General features: G+C 41.8%; 1 protein-coding gene across 2 annotated transcripts in view; it reads right to left on the bottom strand.

Moving 5' to 3' along the window:
- Nucleotides 1-13,266, bottom strand: part of CEP89 (centrosomal protein 89) — a 74,669-nt gene that overhangs the window by 7,531 nt on the left and 53,872 nt on the right. For both annotated transcript variants that reach the window (XM_067019476.1, XM_059046042.2), the window contains exons 15-18: nucleotides 8,049-8,216; nucleotides 7,322-7,463; nucleotides 3,520-3,609; nucleotides 103-272 (exon numbers count right to left, since the gene is read on the bottom strand). In XM_067019476.1, the coding sequence (XP_066875577.1) occupies nucleotides 103-272; nucleotides 3,520-3,609; nucleotides 7,322-7,463; nucleotides 8,049-8,216 (570 nt within the window). The remainder of the gene's footprint in view (nucleotides 1-102; nucleotides 273-3,519; nucleotides 3,610-7,321; nucleotides 7,464-8,048; nucleotides 8,217-13,266) is intronic.

Genomic DNA, 13,266 nt, shown 5'->3' with positions numbered 1-13,266 from the left:
TAAGCGATCAAATGGACAAACCAGGTCCAGAGGGTTTTGCTGGAGAATTCTACCAAACATTCAAAAAACAAACACATTGCAACGGGGCTGGGGGGGCCAGACCTTTTCTGCTGCAGTGCCTTGTCCAGGACATCCTGCTTGTCCTGCAGCATCCGATGGAGGTACCTCATCTCCTGCTGGTACTGAGCCGTCTTGCTAGCAAAGTCTTCCTGCTGCTCTGTCAGACGGTGACTGATGTCACCCAGCTTCAGTGCCGCCTGCTTCCTGTACCCCTGGGGGAGGAGGGTGATCTCTGAGTGAGGGGCTGCTGCCCGCGGCCCAGGTGGATAGCTTTGTGGATGCGTTCCCTCCCCACTCCTTGGCCTGTCAGAGGCCCTGAACTGAGTAAGCCCTGGGCAAGTCTGATCTGGGAGGGCAAGTCTGGATCACAAAAGTCACATAAAGTAACGAAAAAATTTCAAGTATGATAAAACCAAATTTCTGACTTGTATCATGCCTAGTTTTTTGTATGCCACAAATAAAAATGAAAACACAAGGACGTGGCAAGGTCTGTCATACTCTACTGGTAAACAGGTGACTGAGATAAAAGCCTGATTCACTTATTTTCCTTCTTACGTTTTCATTGTACAGTACTTAAGTTTAACAGATTTCCCTCTGAGCATTTCCAAAACGGTTGTCACACAGATTCTGACTTGTAGTTCCCATAGGTTCAGTTCTCATTAGAAATTATGACATTCAATTTATACATCTCCTCTGACCCAAGAGTTAGTTTACTATACAGTTTTTACATTTCCAGGTGAAAGAACATTTTCTGCTCTCTGATTTTGTTTATTAATTTCTGGTATTTATCTTTTTGATCAACAAATGTCTGCCTTATTTCTACTTTAGGGGTTTACTGAGGCTTTTTTTTTTTTTGGTAGCCGGTCTATGATCAATTTTTGTGATTGTTCTGTATATGTGTGTGTGTGTGTGTGTGTGTGTGTGTGTGTGTGTGTGTGACACACACACACATATACACACATAAATAAACCTTATAGATTATGTTGTAAAATCTTCTATATCCTTACTTTTGTATAACTTCTTGATCTGTCTTGGACCAAGGGAAGTGGATTAAAGCTCCTATTATCACTAAGTTTCCATTTCCCCTTGTATCTCCTGTAGTTTATAAAATTTGCTGCTGTGTTATTTAGTACGTAGGCATTCATAACTACTATATATTATTAATTGTAGTCTTTAGCATTATTAAGGCCGCTCCTGTTTTTTCTTTTTTGGTCTCATTTAGTGCTTTTGGTCTGAATTCTCTCTTGGCAGATGTAAAGATCGCAACTATGCTTTCCTTTTGTTTGCATAAATCTGCATTATCTTCATTCATCCTTTTATTTTTAATCTTTCTGAAACACTGTTCCTGACTGTCTCTTGGTTCTGGCATGTAATAGTGTTTTCTGTTATAATATAATCTATTATATGTGTCAGTTCCATTTCACATCCTCCTTTGTCTGGCCATCTGTATCTCTGCTTTTTGGCACTTTTTCCCAGCTTTTACTATTTTATTGAGTTTTAGCTACCTGGCTACCTGCCTACCTCCTCCTTACTTGTCTATCTACCTACCAACGTATCAGTTCACCTTAGAGTACAGGTTTCAATTTTGATCTCCTTTGTGGCAACATTATTTCTGATGCTGCTCTTACATCATGTGTAAGAAAATTATACTTCTATTTTTCTTAAAGAATTTTTGTATGGAGGCCACTGAATTCTTTGGGATGAGATGAGGTTCCTGGGAGGGTGAGAGCAATGGGTCAACTTCCAAGCTTCACACACCACTTCTCTTGTAGTTCTTTCTCTGGCTCTCTGAATCCAGCCTGGTTCTGAAATACTTCTGCCTGCAACTCTGATTTCCCAGATCTCATCATTGCCCTAACTTCCAAGTTGATGTCCTCACTTTTAGGAGGGTTTTGCTAAGGTTTCCTAAGATGTCACCTCTGAATTTTTTTTTTTAAGATTTTTTTTTGATGTGGACCAGTTTTAAAGTCTTTATTGTATTTGTTACAATATTGCTTCTTTTTTTTATGTTTTAGTTTTTTGGCCACGAAGCATGTGGGATCTTAGCTCCCCGACCAGGGATTGAACCCACACCCCCTACACTGGAAGCGTGGAGTTCTCAACCACTGGACCGCCAAGGAAGTCCCTGTCACCTCTGAATTTTGACAAGCCTTTTCCAGGTCTCTTCTCCTCACTTTCCCAGAGATCCTGCCCTATCTGACCTGGATCAGACTCACAGATTTCTTCTCTGGGTGACTAGGTGGAACTTTTTTATTTTTACTGTTCTTATTCAGATGAACAGTAATGAGACAAATTCCCAAGACAAGGCCAACCACTCTGAAGATCAGACCTTCGCTTTGGGAAATAAAAGCCAACAGGAAAACCAGGAAAAAAAGAACAAGCTACAACTGCTCTTTATTACTCATAATACTTCTATGCAGATTCCCATCATTAATAGTGTGGTATAGTCCTTCTAGCCTTTCTGATGCAGAGTTGAGATACTGTTTTGTATACTGCCTTTGATCTTGTTACATTTTTTAAATTGTAAAATATATTATTTAATTCCCCCAATAGTTATTGAATTAATTGAATACTATGCACTGGGTGCTATTCTAGGTGCTTGGGATATACCAGTGAGCAAAAACAGAAAAAGAGAAAAAAATCCTTGCACTTGTTATTCTGGTCAGAATAGACAAACAGTAACCAACAAACATAATAAATAAATTACATAGTCTGTTCAAAGGTGATGTTGTCTCTGGAAGAAATAACAAAGCAAGGATAGAACCTAGATATATTTCTGTATCTTTTTTTGTTTTTAAACAGCTGCATGGTATCTTATTGTGCAGATGAACCAAAGCTTACTTAATGACTGGAGAGGTGCTATTACTTTTTTTTTTTTGGCCGCACCACACAGCATGCAGGATCCTTAGTTCCCTGACCAGGGATCGAACCCGTGCCCCCTGCAGGGGAAGCATGGAGTCTTAACCGCTGGACTGCCAGGGAAGTCCCGAGAGGTGCTTTGTAAAAAAAATTTTAATTAATTAATTAATTAATTTTGGGCTGTGTTGGGTCTTCATTGCTGCACGCAGGCTTCTCATTGCAGTGGCTTCTCTTGTTGCAGAGCACGGGCTCTAGGTGCGTGGGCTTCAGCAGTTGTGGCACGCGGGCTCAGTAGTTGTGGCTCACAGGCTCTAGAGCACAGGCTCAGTAGTTGTGGTGCACAGGCTTGGTTGCTCCGCGGCATGTGGGATCTTCCTGGACCAGGGCTCGAACCCATGTCCCCTGCATTGGCAGGTGGACTCTTAACCACTGCACCACCAGAGAAGTCCGAGAGGTGCTATTTCTGCCAGAGAAACCCAATACTGCTTTACTCTGTGGAGGATCAGTGATACATAAATGCAAAATGGGTCATTTTCTTAAACATGGAAATCTGACCCTGGGAAGCCCATTCCCATTAGGAGTGGCTAAATGTCCACTTACCTTGACTTTTTCCTCCAACCTTCCCAAGCGAATATTGCCTTCTATGATTTTGTTGAGAACTCCGTGCTTCTCACTTTCTAAACATTTAGCCTACAGAGTAAAGTGAAAAGAAAAACAATGGGCTCTTAGTTTAACAGGAAAACTAAAATAATAAAAAATCTTCTGCTAAGAGTATTACTACAAAGAGTATTACCATTCTGCCACTTGTCCTGGCCTGACACCTCTCCAGCCCCCCACCTCCAGATTCCTACCCCCTGTGTGAGGGCTGTGGGCAGACCTTGGACCAACAGCTGAGGAGGGCAAGAGCCGGGAACGGCAGTCTGGGCGCCCCTCCTGGGTACAACTGGAAAATCTGAGCCCCTCAAACAAGGGGGATGTGAGCTTCCAGGACACTTCTCTATTCTTGGGGAATATACCATTCCTTCCATCATATCCAAGGAACAAGCGCCAACATGCAAATAAACTTCTCACTGGACTATTTGAATAATTAACAAAATTAAGGATAACTTGAGATGAATGCACAATGCCATTCTCCAAACCAAATGTGACGGGCAGTAGATCAAAGAGGGATGTCACTGAAGTGGAATGATTTAGATTAATATCCAGATGGGACATGAACTACTACATGCTATAAATTAACCATTTCAAATGGTAAAAGTTTTGTAAAAAGTAAAGGTGAGCATTCCTTCTATGGTAGTACAGTAGTGACAAGTGATTTTTCTAGAAAGGAAAGCTAAGACCCAGGGAATTAAACTTGCCGCAAGTCACATGGAAACCCATCCTAAAGGGATTCGAAATGAAGATGCCAGTATCAATAAATTACTATATAGGGGGCTCTCACAGGCCCAGGAGACCAGGACAGGTTACAGTGAGGGTGCACGGCCAACAGTCCCACGACAGGGCAGAGGCAGCCAGTACCACGCCGGAACCCCAGCTACAGAGGCTGGTCTTGGGGCTGCCAGGGGCAAGGAGCCTGCAGGGCCAAGGGGACGGCAGTCCGTGTGCACACAGAAGTCCCTCATGGTGGGTGGAGCCAGGGCAGGCTGAGAGCAGCTCCCCCCGCATCTGGAGGGTCTGAAGATTCTAAATCTGAGCTTGGCTTTCAGGCCATAATAACAAAGGTCAAAGAGGGAGGAGAGAACACATTTTATTAATAGTCTGTTGGCTTAATCTGTAACTTTTAAGTATTTGGACAAGCAGTATATGGCCTCCATTTGTATTTCCATCCTGGGTCCACAGATATGAGGAGTGAGCCTAAGGGGACCATTTGATGGTCGAGGAGGCTCTTGACTTCATCTTGGAAGCCTGGGATGCTCTCTGGCCCAAACAGGAGGTACAGGGCCTGCCTCCTGGGGGAACCAGCATGTCCCACCCTATAAACAAGATGGCCCTGACACGAGGCAGCCAGGTTCCCATGAGTGTTTGCTAGATGAATGCGTTTGCTTGGCACTTTCCATTTTTCAACAAGCTTTTGTGTTGCCCTCTATATCCCAGTGGGTAAGCTCAGGAGACACAGAAGAGGAAATGGGCACTCAGCACTGGTACAGAACATGCCAGAGACTTCAGCACTTGGGTTGGGATAGTGACCTCTCAGGAGGGGACTACTGGTTCAGGAGGTCTGAATGCTTTTCAGGCTCCTACCATGGCATGTCAAAGTCAAATTGCCTCTAAAAGACTCGGGGAAGGGCTCAGAAATCACCAGTAATGTATAACCACGCTTACCATGCTCCTACCAGCAACTACTATAATTAAAAAAAAAAAAATTTGTACCATTAATATAAGTGCAAAATGGAGTCTCAAGACTGGCTTAATTAGCATTTCTTTTATTACAAGTAAAGATCAACGTTTTGCCCCAAGAGCTGTATACTATTTATATGTCCTCTTATGTAAACAATGGCTAAAAGCCTGTGTCCATTTTCCTATGGAGGAACTTAACATCTTTCTAACAGAGGGGAATAAGCCTGTGACACATCCTGACAGACTCTCTGCCCCTCAATCACCCTGCAGAAGGGTGGAGTTACCTCCAAGTTGGCTGATTTCTGACTCTCACAGAAAGTCTGCTGGGCTCTTGGAATGACATGCATTAAATTATTACTTTGAATCCTATGCCACCAGAGATTTGCAACATTGTTTAAATAAACATGTTTAAATGTACATAAGCAATATGTATTCAAAGCAGAAAAACCATAAAACGCAGATAGGTAAAAAAGATTTTTTAAAAAATCACCTGTCATTTCACCATTTGGAGATACAGTTATCTAAGTCACTGTTATATTTTGTGGTAAATTCTATCAGACTTTGTTCAACACATAGCTTGGCACAGCATCTGTCTTCTTTCGCTGCACAACCTGCTGTGGACGTCTTTTAAAATCGGCGTGGAGATGTGAGATCATGCCCACAGCATCACACTTGCTGGCTGAGCAGTGCTCCATCATCAAGGCAGGGGTCCCCAGCCCCCGGGCCACAGACCAGTACCGGTCTGTGGCCTGTTAGGAACGGGGCTGCACAGCAGGAGGTGAGCGGTAGGTGAGCGAGCAAGTGAAGCTTCATCTGTATTTACGGCCGCTCCCCGTCACTCGCGTTACCGCCTGAGCGCCACCTCCTGTCAGATCAGTGGCGGCATTAGTTTCTCATAGGAGCGCGAACCCTACTGTGAACCGCACGTGCGAGGGATCTGGGTTGCACGCTCCTTATGAGAATCTAACGCCTGATGATCTGAGGTGGGGCTGAGGCAGTGATGCTAGCGCTGGGGAGCGGCTGCAAATACAGATCATCGTGAGCAGAGATGTTTGACTGCACAGAGACCATGATAAATCAGTTGCTTGCAGACTCATATCAAAACCCTATCAGTGGGGCTTCCCTGGTGGCGCAGTGGTTGAGAGTCCGCCTGCCGATGCAGGGGACACGGGTTCGTGCCCCGGTCCGGGAAGATCCCACATGCCTCGGAGCGGCTGGGCCCGTGAGCCATGGCCGCTGAGCCTGCGCGTCTGGAGCCTGTGCTCCGCAATGGGAGAGGCCACAACAGTGAGAGGCCCGCGTACTAAAAAAAAAAAAAAAAAAAAAAACAAAACCCTATCAGTGAGTGGCAAGTGAAAACAAGCTCAGGGCTCCCACTGATTCTGCATCATGGTGAGTTGTATCATTATTTCATTATATATTACAATATAATAATAATAGAAATAAAGTGCGCAATAAATGTAATGTGCTTGAATTACCCTGAAACCACCCCCTGCCCACCCCGGTCCATGGAAAAATTGTCTTCCACGAAACTGGTCCCTGGTGCCAAAAAGGTTGGGGACCGCTGATCTGGGGACCACCAATAATGGACTCAATTCCTTTCCTCAGGACTGGTGCTACTAGAAACAATGTGGGATGGGTACCCCTGGAGCTACCTCTTTGTGCCCTTTAAACTATGTCATTGGGATGAACTCTATTTAACCTGTCTAGGATTCTTACGTTTCATCTTCAAACAGGGACTACATTAAGACAACTTTACAGAGAGAATATAAAGATGCACCTGTGTGTGTAATAGAGGCCTTATGACTACTGTTCCCAGTTGAACGGACTATTCCGTTAGTTTACCTTCTAAAATATCATTTGCCAGTATTTAAAAGTTTGGGTTATTTGCCTTTCAAAAATGTTTTTCACTGATGGTTGAAAAATAAAATTTTGGAGAACTTGAAAATTTATAGTTGAAATGTAAAAAGATACAGTTTTTATGGATCATTAAAAAAAAAAAAACCTTTAAAATTATGTTTGCATATTAACTTGCAGCATACTTGAAGTAACCGAGGAAACTTACCAAATACATAAGATTGTCACGTTCCTGGGTTATATTCTCTGCCAGGACAACAAGATTTGCCAGGTACTGGTGAGCAGACATTTCGTTCTCCATGGCTTTTTCCACCTGCTTTTCGAAGACATCAATTTTCTTTTGAGATCTCCTAGAGAGGTCCCCCAAATGGTGGAATAAAAAATTCATTAGCCTGCATGGCCAGGGCATAGTGAATATCTGTATTCTAAAAATAGCAAGCATGTTATCATTTAAGTGTATTTTGCAGCAACCTAAATCTTCTATTTAGTTTCAAGGTGAGAAGAGGTAACTGAATTTAAAGGAAGCATAATTACTGACTCCAAGCCAAGTCAATAGGAATCACAAAATACTTAACACACTTAGACTAATACATATTATTCTATTAATTTTTTGGCTTGTGTTCTTTAAAAGATATTTTTGAAAAAGGAATCCAGTAATCCCTGGATTAGACTTTTGGGAAAGACTTAGTAAAGAACTTCTAGAACTTGCAGAGTCCTAGGGTCAGCATTATGACTATCAACTGTAATTGAACAATAATGTTGGTTAATGTTGGTGATATTTTATATTTTGGTATTTAATAATCTCATTTATCCCTTTCCATTTCATTGCCAATATTAGAAAAAGAAAAGATAAAGACTATGAAATAGAATATTCAATTGTCTTTTTTAACTACTTAAAAAAAAAAAAAAACAGTTTAAGAACAAAAAAAACCCACCTATTTATTTTCTGTGCCTTTTCGAGTTCAGCTTCCAGCGCCTTGTTTTTAGCCGTCAGATTTTTCTTCTCTAATAGCAGGCTCTTTTTCTGCACTTGCAGGGCTGCCAACTTTTCCATCAACTCTTCCATCTCAGCATTTTCTTTCTCGTCTTCCTTCTGCAACTGGCTGATGGACAAAAATATCACAAGCCTGTATCCAGTACACCGAGGTTAAATGAAGCAGCCACTGCCAGGCAGTGATAGCACAGCCCTCCAGCCTGCGTGGGCCCTTTGGAGGCCTCTGTGGGAACATCGTCATTCAGTCCCTGGCAGACCTGGTGGGGAGCTCCTGGAGGGCAGCAGAGAGGGCGTAGCTGGTACACACTGCTTTGACGGTAATGATCTAATCCCTTTTTCTGCCCACCATATTTGCTTATGTCTGTGTGTGTATGTGTATGTGTGTGTATATATACACACACTTATTTATACTCCCTCCAGAAAGAATTTAAGACAGCTTAATTTTTTACATAGTTATAATTGCCCCTCCTTCAAAACCTAATGCTAAAACAAATTTTATTTCACACTAAAATAATTATGTTTTTCTGATAAAAGAAAGAAAAACAAGGAGGGCATACAATCGATATATAATTCTGGCAAAATGATGCCTGAGAGAAGAGTTATTCCTTCACTGGTTCTCTCGGTCAATTTTCACGAAATAACTGAGACCGAATAGGTAGGGCCACACGCACAGAGGCTGCTCAGCATTCTGAGTGATGGGGTCTCCCAGTGTACCACGTGGGGTTTACTACTTCCTGGCTGGCTGGTCCCGCTGCATGTGTTTGGGGTCTGCCTCACTTGCCACACAATTTCAATGACTTCAGCCTAGGTTCGCTCCCTGAACACCCAGTCTCCACTGCTTTCTAGTTTACTACTTTTAGTTAGTCAAAGAGCAGAGGACACACCTGGACAAAACCCACAGAGTTGGGATTTGAATTAAACTCATCTTTTATCTTTTTTCTTTGCTGTATTTTGTTTTGATTTTAGAATTTTATTTAAAGGTATTTTTGCCACTTACCTGACACCAAAATCAATCAGTTCACAAAATCAGTCAAAAAGTTCACAATGAAAAGCAACCAAAGACAATAGGAAATGCTGGGAAAGTGCTGGTGGGCGTGCACAGCCACCTCAGAGAACAATATGTCAAAATCTAGAAAATTCATTTACACTATGGCCAAACAATGCCACCTCTAGGTATGTATTTAGGGAAACAGATAAACCGTACAAGAAAGTTTACTGGGGCATTGCTTAAAGGAACAAACTTAGAAACAATTTAAACTTCCATTAATAGGCTAAGTAAAATGCAGTATTTCATATGATGGAATACCACCATGCAGTTAAAAAGAATAAACTCTCAGACTTCCCCGGTGGTGCAGTGGTTAAGAATCCACCTGCCATTGCAGGGGACATGGGTTCAAGCCCTGGTCCGGGAAGATCCCACATGCAGTGGAGCAACTGGGCTGGCGAGCCACAGCTACCGAGCCTGTGCTCTAGAGCCCACGAGCCACAACTACAGAGCCCGTGTGCCACAACTACTGAAGTCCATGCACCTAGAGCCGGTGCTCTGCAACAAGAGAAGCCACTGCAATGAGAAGCCCGCACACCACAATGAAGACTAGCCCCTGCTCACTGCAACTAGAGAAAGCCTGCATGCAACAATGAGGAACCAACGCAGCCAAAGGAAAAAAAAAAAAAAAAAAAAAGAATAAACTCTATGTATCTATCTCAACATGGAAAGATGTTTGAAAATTGAGTGTAAAAAGTGAAGATACTAAAAGTATGAATTCACTTATGAACACATAAAACACACCAAAAAACCACTGTCATTCACAGATACATGTAAAAATAAAAAATAGATTGGAAATATAATTCCAAGTTTATGATAGTGATTGCTTTTGGAAAGCCAGGGAAAAGAATGGGACTAAGGATGGTGGTTAAAAGGGGCTTCAGCTGTATTTCTAACAATACAGTTCTTAAAACAAACAAAAAAAGGTGGAAACAATTTGCATGCATACACATACAAAAAGTTAACACTTAATATTTGGTGGGAGAAATAGTTGATTAAAAAAATTTTTTTTAATAAAATGTTTCCTATTCTATCCCTAGGGTCTCACTCCCCAGAAGAAGCTTCTACTGACCATTTCTGATTTTAGTTCTGGTGAAAAACCATGACTTAAATTTTTAAACTGTGAAATGTTAATATAGAAAACTATACAGATGGTAAATGCGTATTTTAACAAACAATTATAGTGAACACCCACATAATTACCACACAGGTCAAGAAACAGAACACTTCTGGTACCACCCCCCAGTCATAGAGTCTCTCCTTTATCACCTCTGTAGTGTCATCGCCTATCTATGCATCACTACAGCTTAGTTTAGTTTGCCAGTATTGGAACCAGCTATAAAGGGAACTAAAACCATAATAGGTGCACAAAGGGACTATATGTACTTTAGTGTCATTGCACCTCTAAGACTCACCCGTCTTTTTGAGTGGCTATTGAATATTTCATTGTATCAGTACACCAAACGCTACACATTCATTTTCCTGTTGACAGTCACTTGGGCTATATTCTGCACACACACTTGCAGGATTCTCTAGGGCAGTGCAACTCAAAGTGTGGTCCTCAGATGGATCAGACGGGCAGTCTCCAGCTGTCTGTTACTCATCCACCAGATAAGCACAGAAATTGAAAAAACGGTTCCAAAACTTTTATAGCATTTTAACATTGCTGTGACATCTGGGCAGTCTGAGGTGAGTGAACACATTCTGCTGAACAGCAGCTTGGGTGTTGTCAAGTCTGCAGAGAGAGAAGCATGTGGTAGGAGCCACATACTTGTCATGTGCAGCAGGAATACATAACAATTTATGATTTTGAGATTAATTTATCAACTGTAACTCAAGAATACATAAAAGCCAGAATTCATTTATTTCACTGAAAAATAATTTAACTATTATTTTACTGGACACACTGACCTGGATTTACGATAAAGGGTTAAAGAAGAAGACTGAAAATACAAAGACTTCTTTCTGCTTCCAGCCAAGACAGAGTTACAGAGACCAGATTTATTCAGCTAGGAAACCAGGCAAAACATAAGAAACCACAGTTTTCAGACTTTGGACAATAAGCAGTACAGGACTGTGATCCCTGAGAGGGAAATAACAAGGTAAGTACTATGACTGCTCCAGCTTACTGCCTGGCTGCAGTACAGGGAGGGAAAACCCAAACCAAACCCAGTGGACTTGCTGAGTTGAGGAGTCAGAGGTCAGAGATCAGAGAGTCCAAGGTAGCTAGAAATTGTGGGCAGAGAGGAGGGAGTTCCAGGGAGAGAGGAAGGGCTCGGGAGATCTTTAGGCAGGGTCACCACCAGTCTGGCTGACTACTGATCTGCAGATGTATGAGAGGGAACTACCTGAGGCCGAGGAAAGAACCACAAGAAACAAGGAGGCAGAATAATTCCTGACATTCACCAAGAACTGGGAATAGTGCATGAGCCCACTAGCCAGAGTACAAAGACCTTATAATACAAAGGAGACTGGCGATAACCCTCAGAAGGGTATTACTGCCTTTGTAGTATGGTTAAACTAGCCCTGACTAAAGGCTGCTTTGGGCCTACCCTAACAAAAGCAAGCTTTGAAAGTATCCAACTGCTGTCTAGTAACGTAAGTGTGCACTAGAACAAAATGTAACACTATTCAAAGCAATGCACTAAATCTAGCATCCAGCAACACAGAATCTACAATATTCAATATCCAGTCAAGCATGGGAATAAGCAATAAAATAGGGTCCATGATCAAGAGGGAAAAAAAAAAATCAACAGAACAGATCCAGAAGTCAGAGAGATGATGCCATATAATAGAGAATAACAGCATGGTGAGGAGAGAAATGAGAAATACAAAAAAGACTCAAATGGATCTTCTAGTGATGGAAAAAAACAAATGGAAGAGGTAAACAATATGCTGGATGAGAATAAAAAGATTAGACACTACAGAAGAAAAGATTAGTGAACTTGAAGACAAGCAATATAAACTACCCATCTGAAACACAGAGAGAAACAAGAGCAGGAAAAAGAAATGGACGGAGCATCAGAGGCCCATGGGACAGTATCAAGTGGTCCCAGGAGGAGAGATGAGAGAGGGAAAAATAGAAAAGAATATTGAAGAAATAATAGCTAAATTATTTCCAAATCTGATGAAAAATATATATCCGCAGCCCAAGAAGCTCAATCAACCTAAAGCTGAATAAACATAAAGAAACCACACCAAGGTACATCCTAAGTAAATGCTAAAAACCAGCAACAAAGGAAAATTATTAGAAGAAGCTGAAGAGAAAAGACATATCACTGTTCAGAGGAACAAAAATAGTAACAACTGCAGATTTTCATCAGACACAATGCAAGACAGAAGGCTACAGAGAACACCTTTAAACTGAATGGGAAAAAACTCCAAAACCAAAAACCTGTCAACCTGGAATCTTTACCCAGTGAAATTATCAATAAAGTTTAATGATTTTTCCAATAAAAGTACTATGAATCTTTCTATTCCTTTCTATTTGTGACGCTTTGTAGATAGTTCTTTCCTTCCTTCTTTCTTTCCCTTTTTTTTTGGGGGGGTCGTTTTCAAAATCTCATTTTCTACATATTTATTCCTACAAATAAATACAATCTTTTTTTTTTTTTTTTTTTGGTACGCAGGCCTCTCACTGTTGTGGCCTCTCCCGTTGCGGAGCACAGGCTCCAGATGCGCAGGCTCAGCGGCCATGGCTCACGGGCCCAGCCGCTCTGCAGCACGTGGGATCCTCCCAGACCGGGGCACGAACCCGTGTCCCCTGCATCGGCAGGCGGACTCTCAACCACTGCGCCACCAGGGAAGCCCTACAATCGATTTTTATAAATTGACTTTGTTTCTACCAACGTTGCAAAAATTCATTATTATTTCTTTTTTTTATTGACGCATAGTTGATTTACAATGTTGTGTTAATTACTGCTGTACAGCAAAGTGACTCAGTTATATGTATATACATTCTTTTTCATATTCTTTTCCATTATGGTTTATCACAGGATTGAATATAGTTCCCTGTGCTATGCAGTAGGACCTTGTTGTTTATCCATTCTATATAAACCAGTTTGCATCTGCTACCCCAAACTTCCAATCCACCCCTCTCCCACACCCCTCCCCC

The sequence above is a fragment of the Kogia breviceps genome, chromosome 18 (genome assembly GCF_026419965.1).
Source record: "Kogia breviceps isolate mKogBre1 chromosome 18, mKogBre1 haplotype 1, whole genome shotgun sequence".
Classification (NCBI taxonomy): domain Eukaryota; kingdom Metazoa; phylum Chordata; class Mammalia; order Artiodactyla; family Physeteridae; genus Kogia; species Kogia breviceps.
Note: the sequence above shows the minus strand (reverse complement) of the source record. Positions and strands in the feature narration are given on the sequence as shown.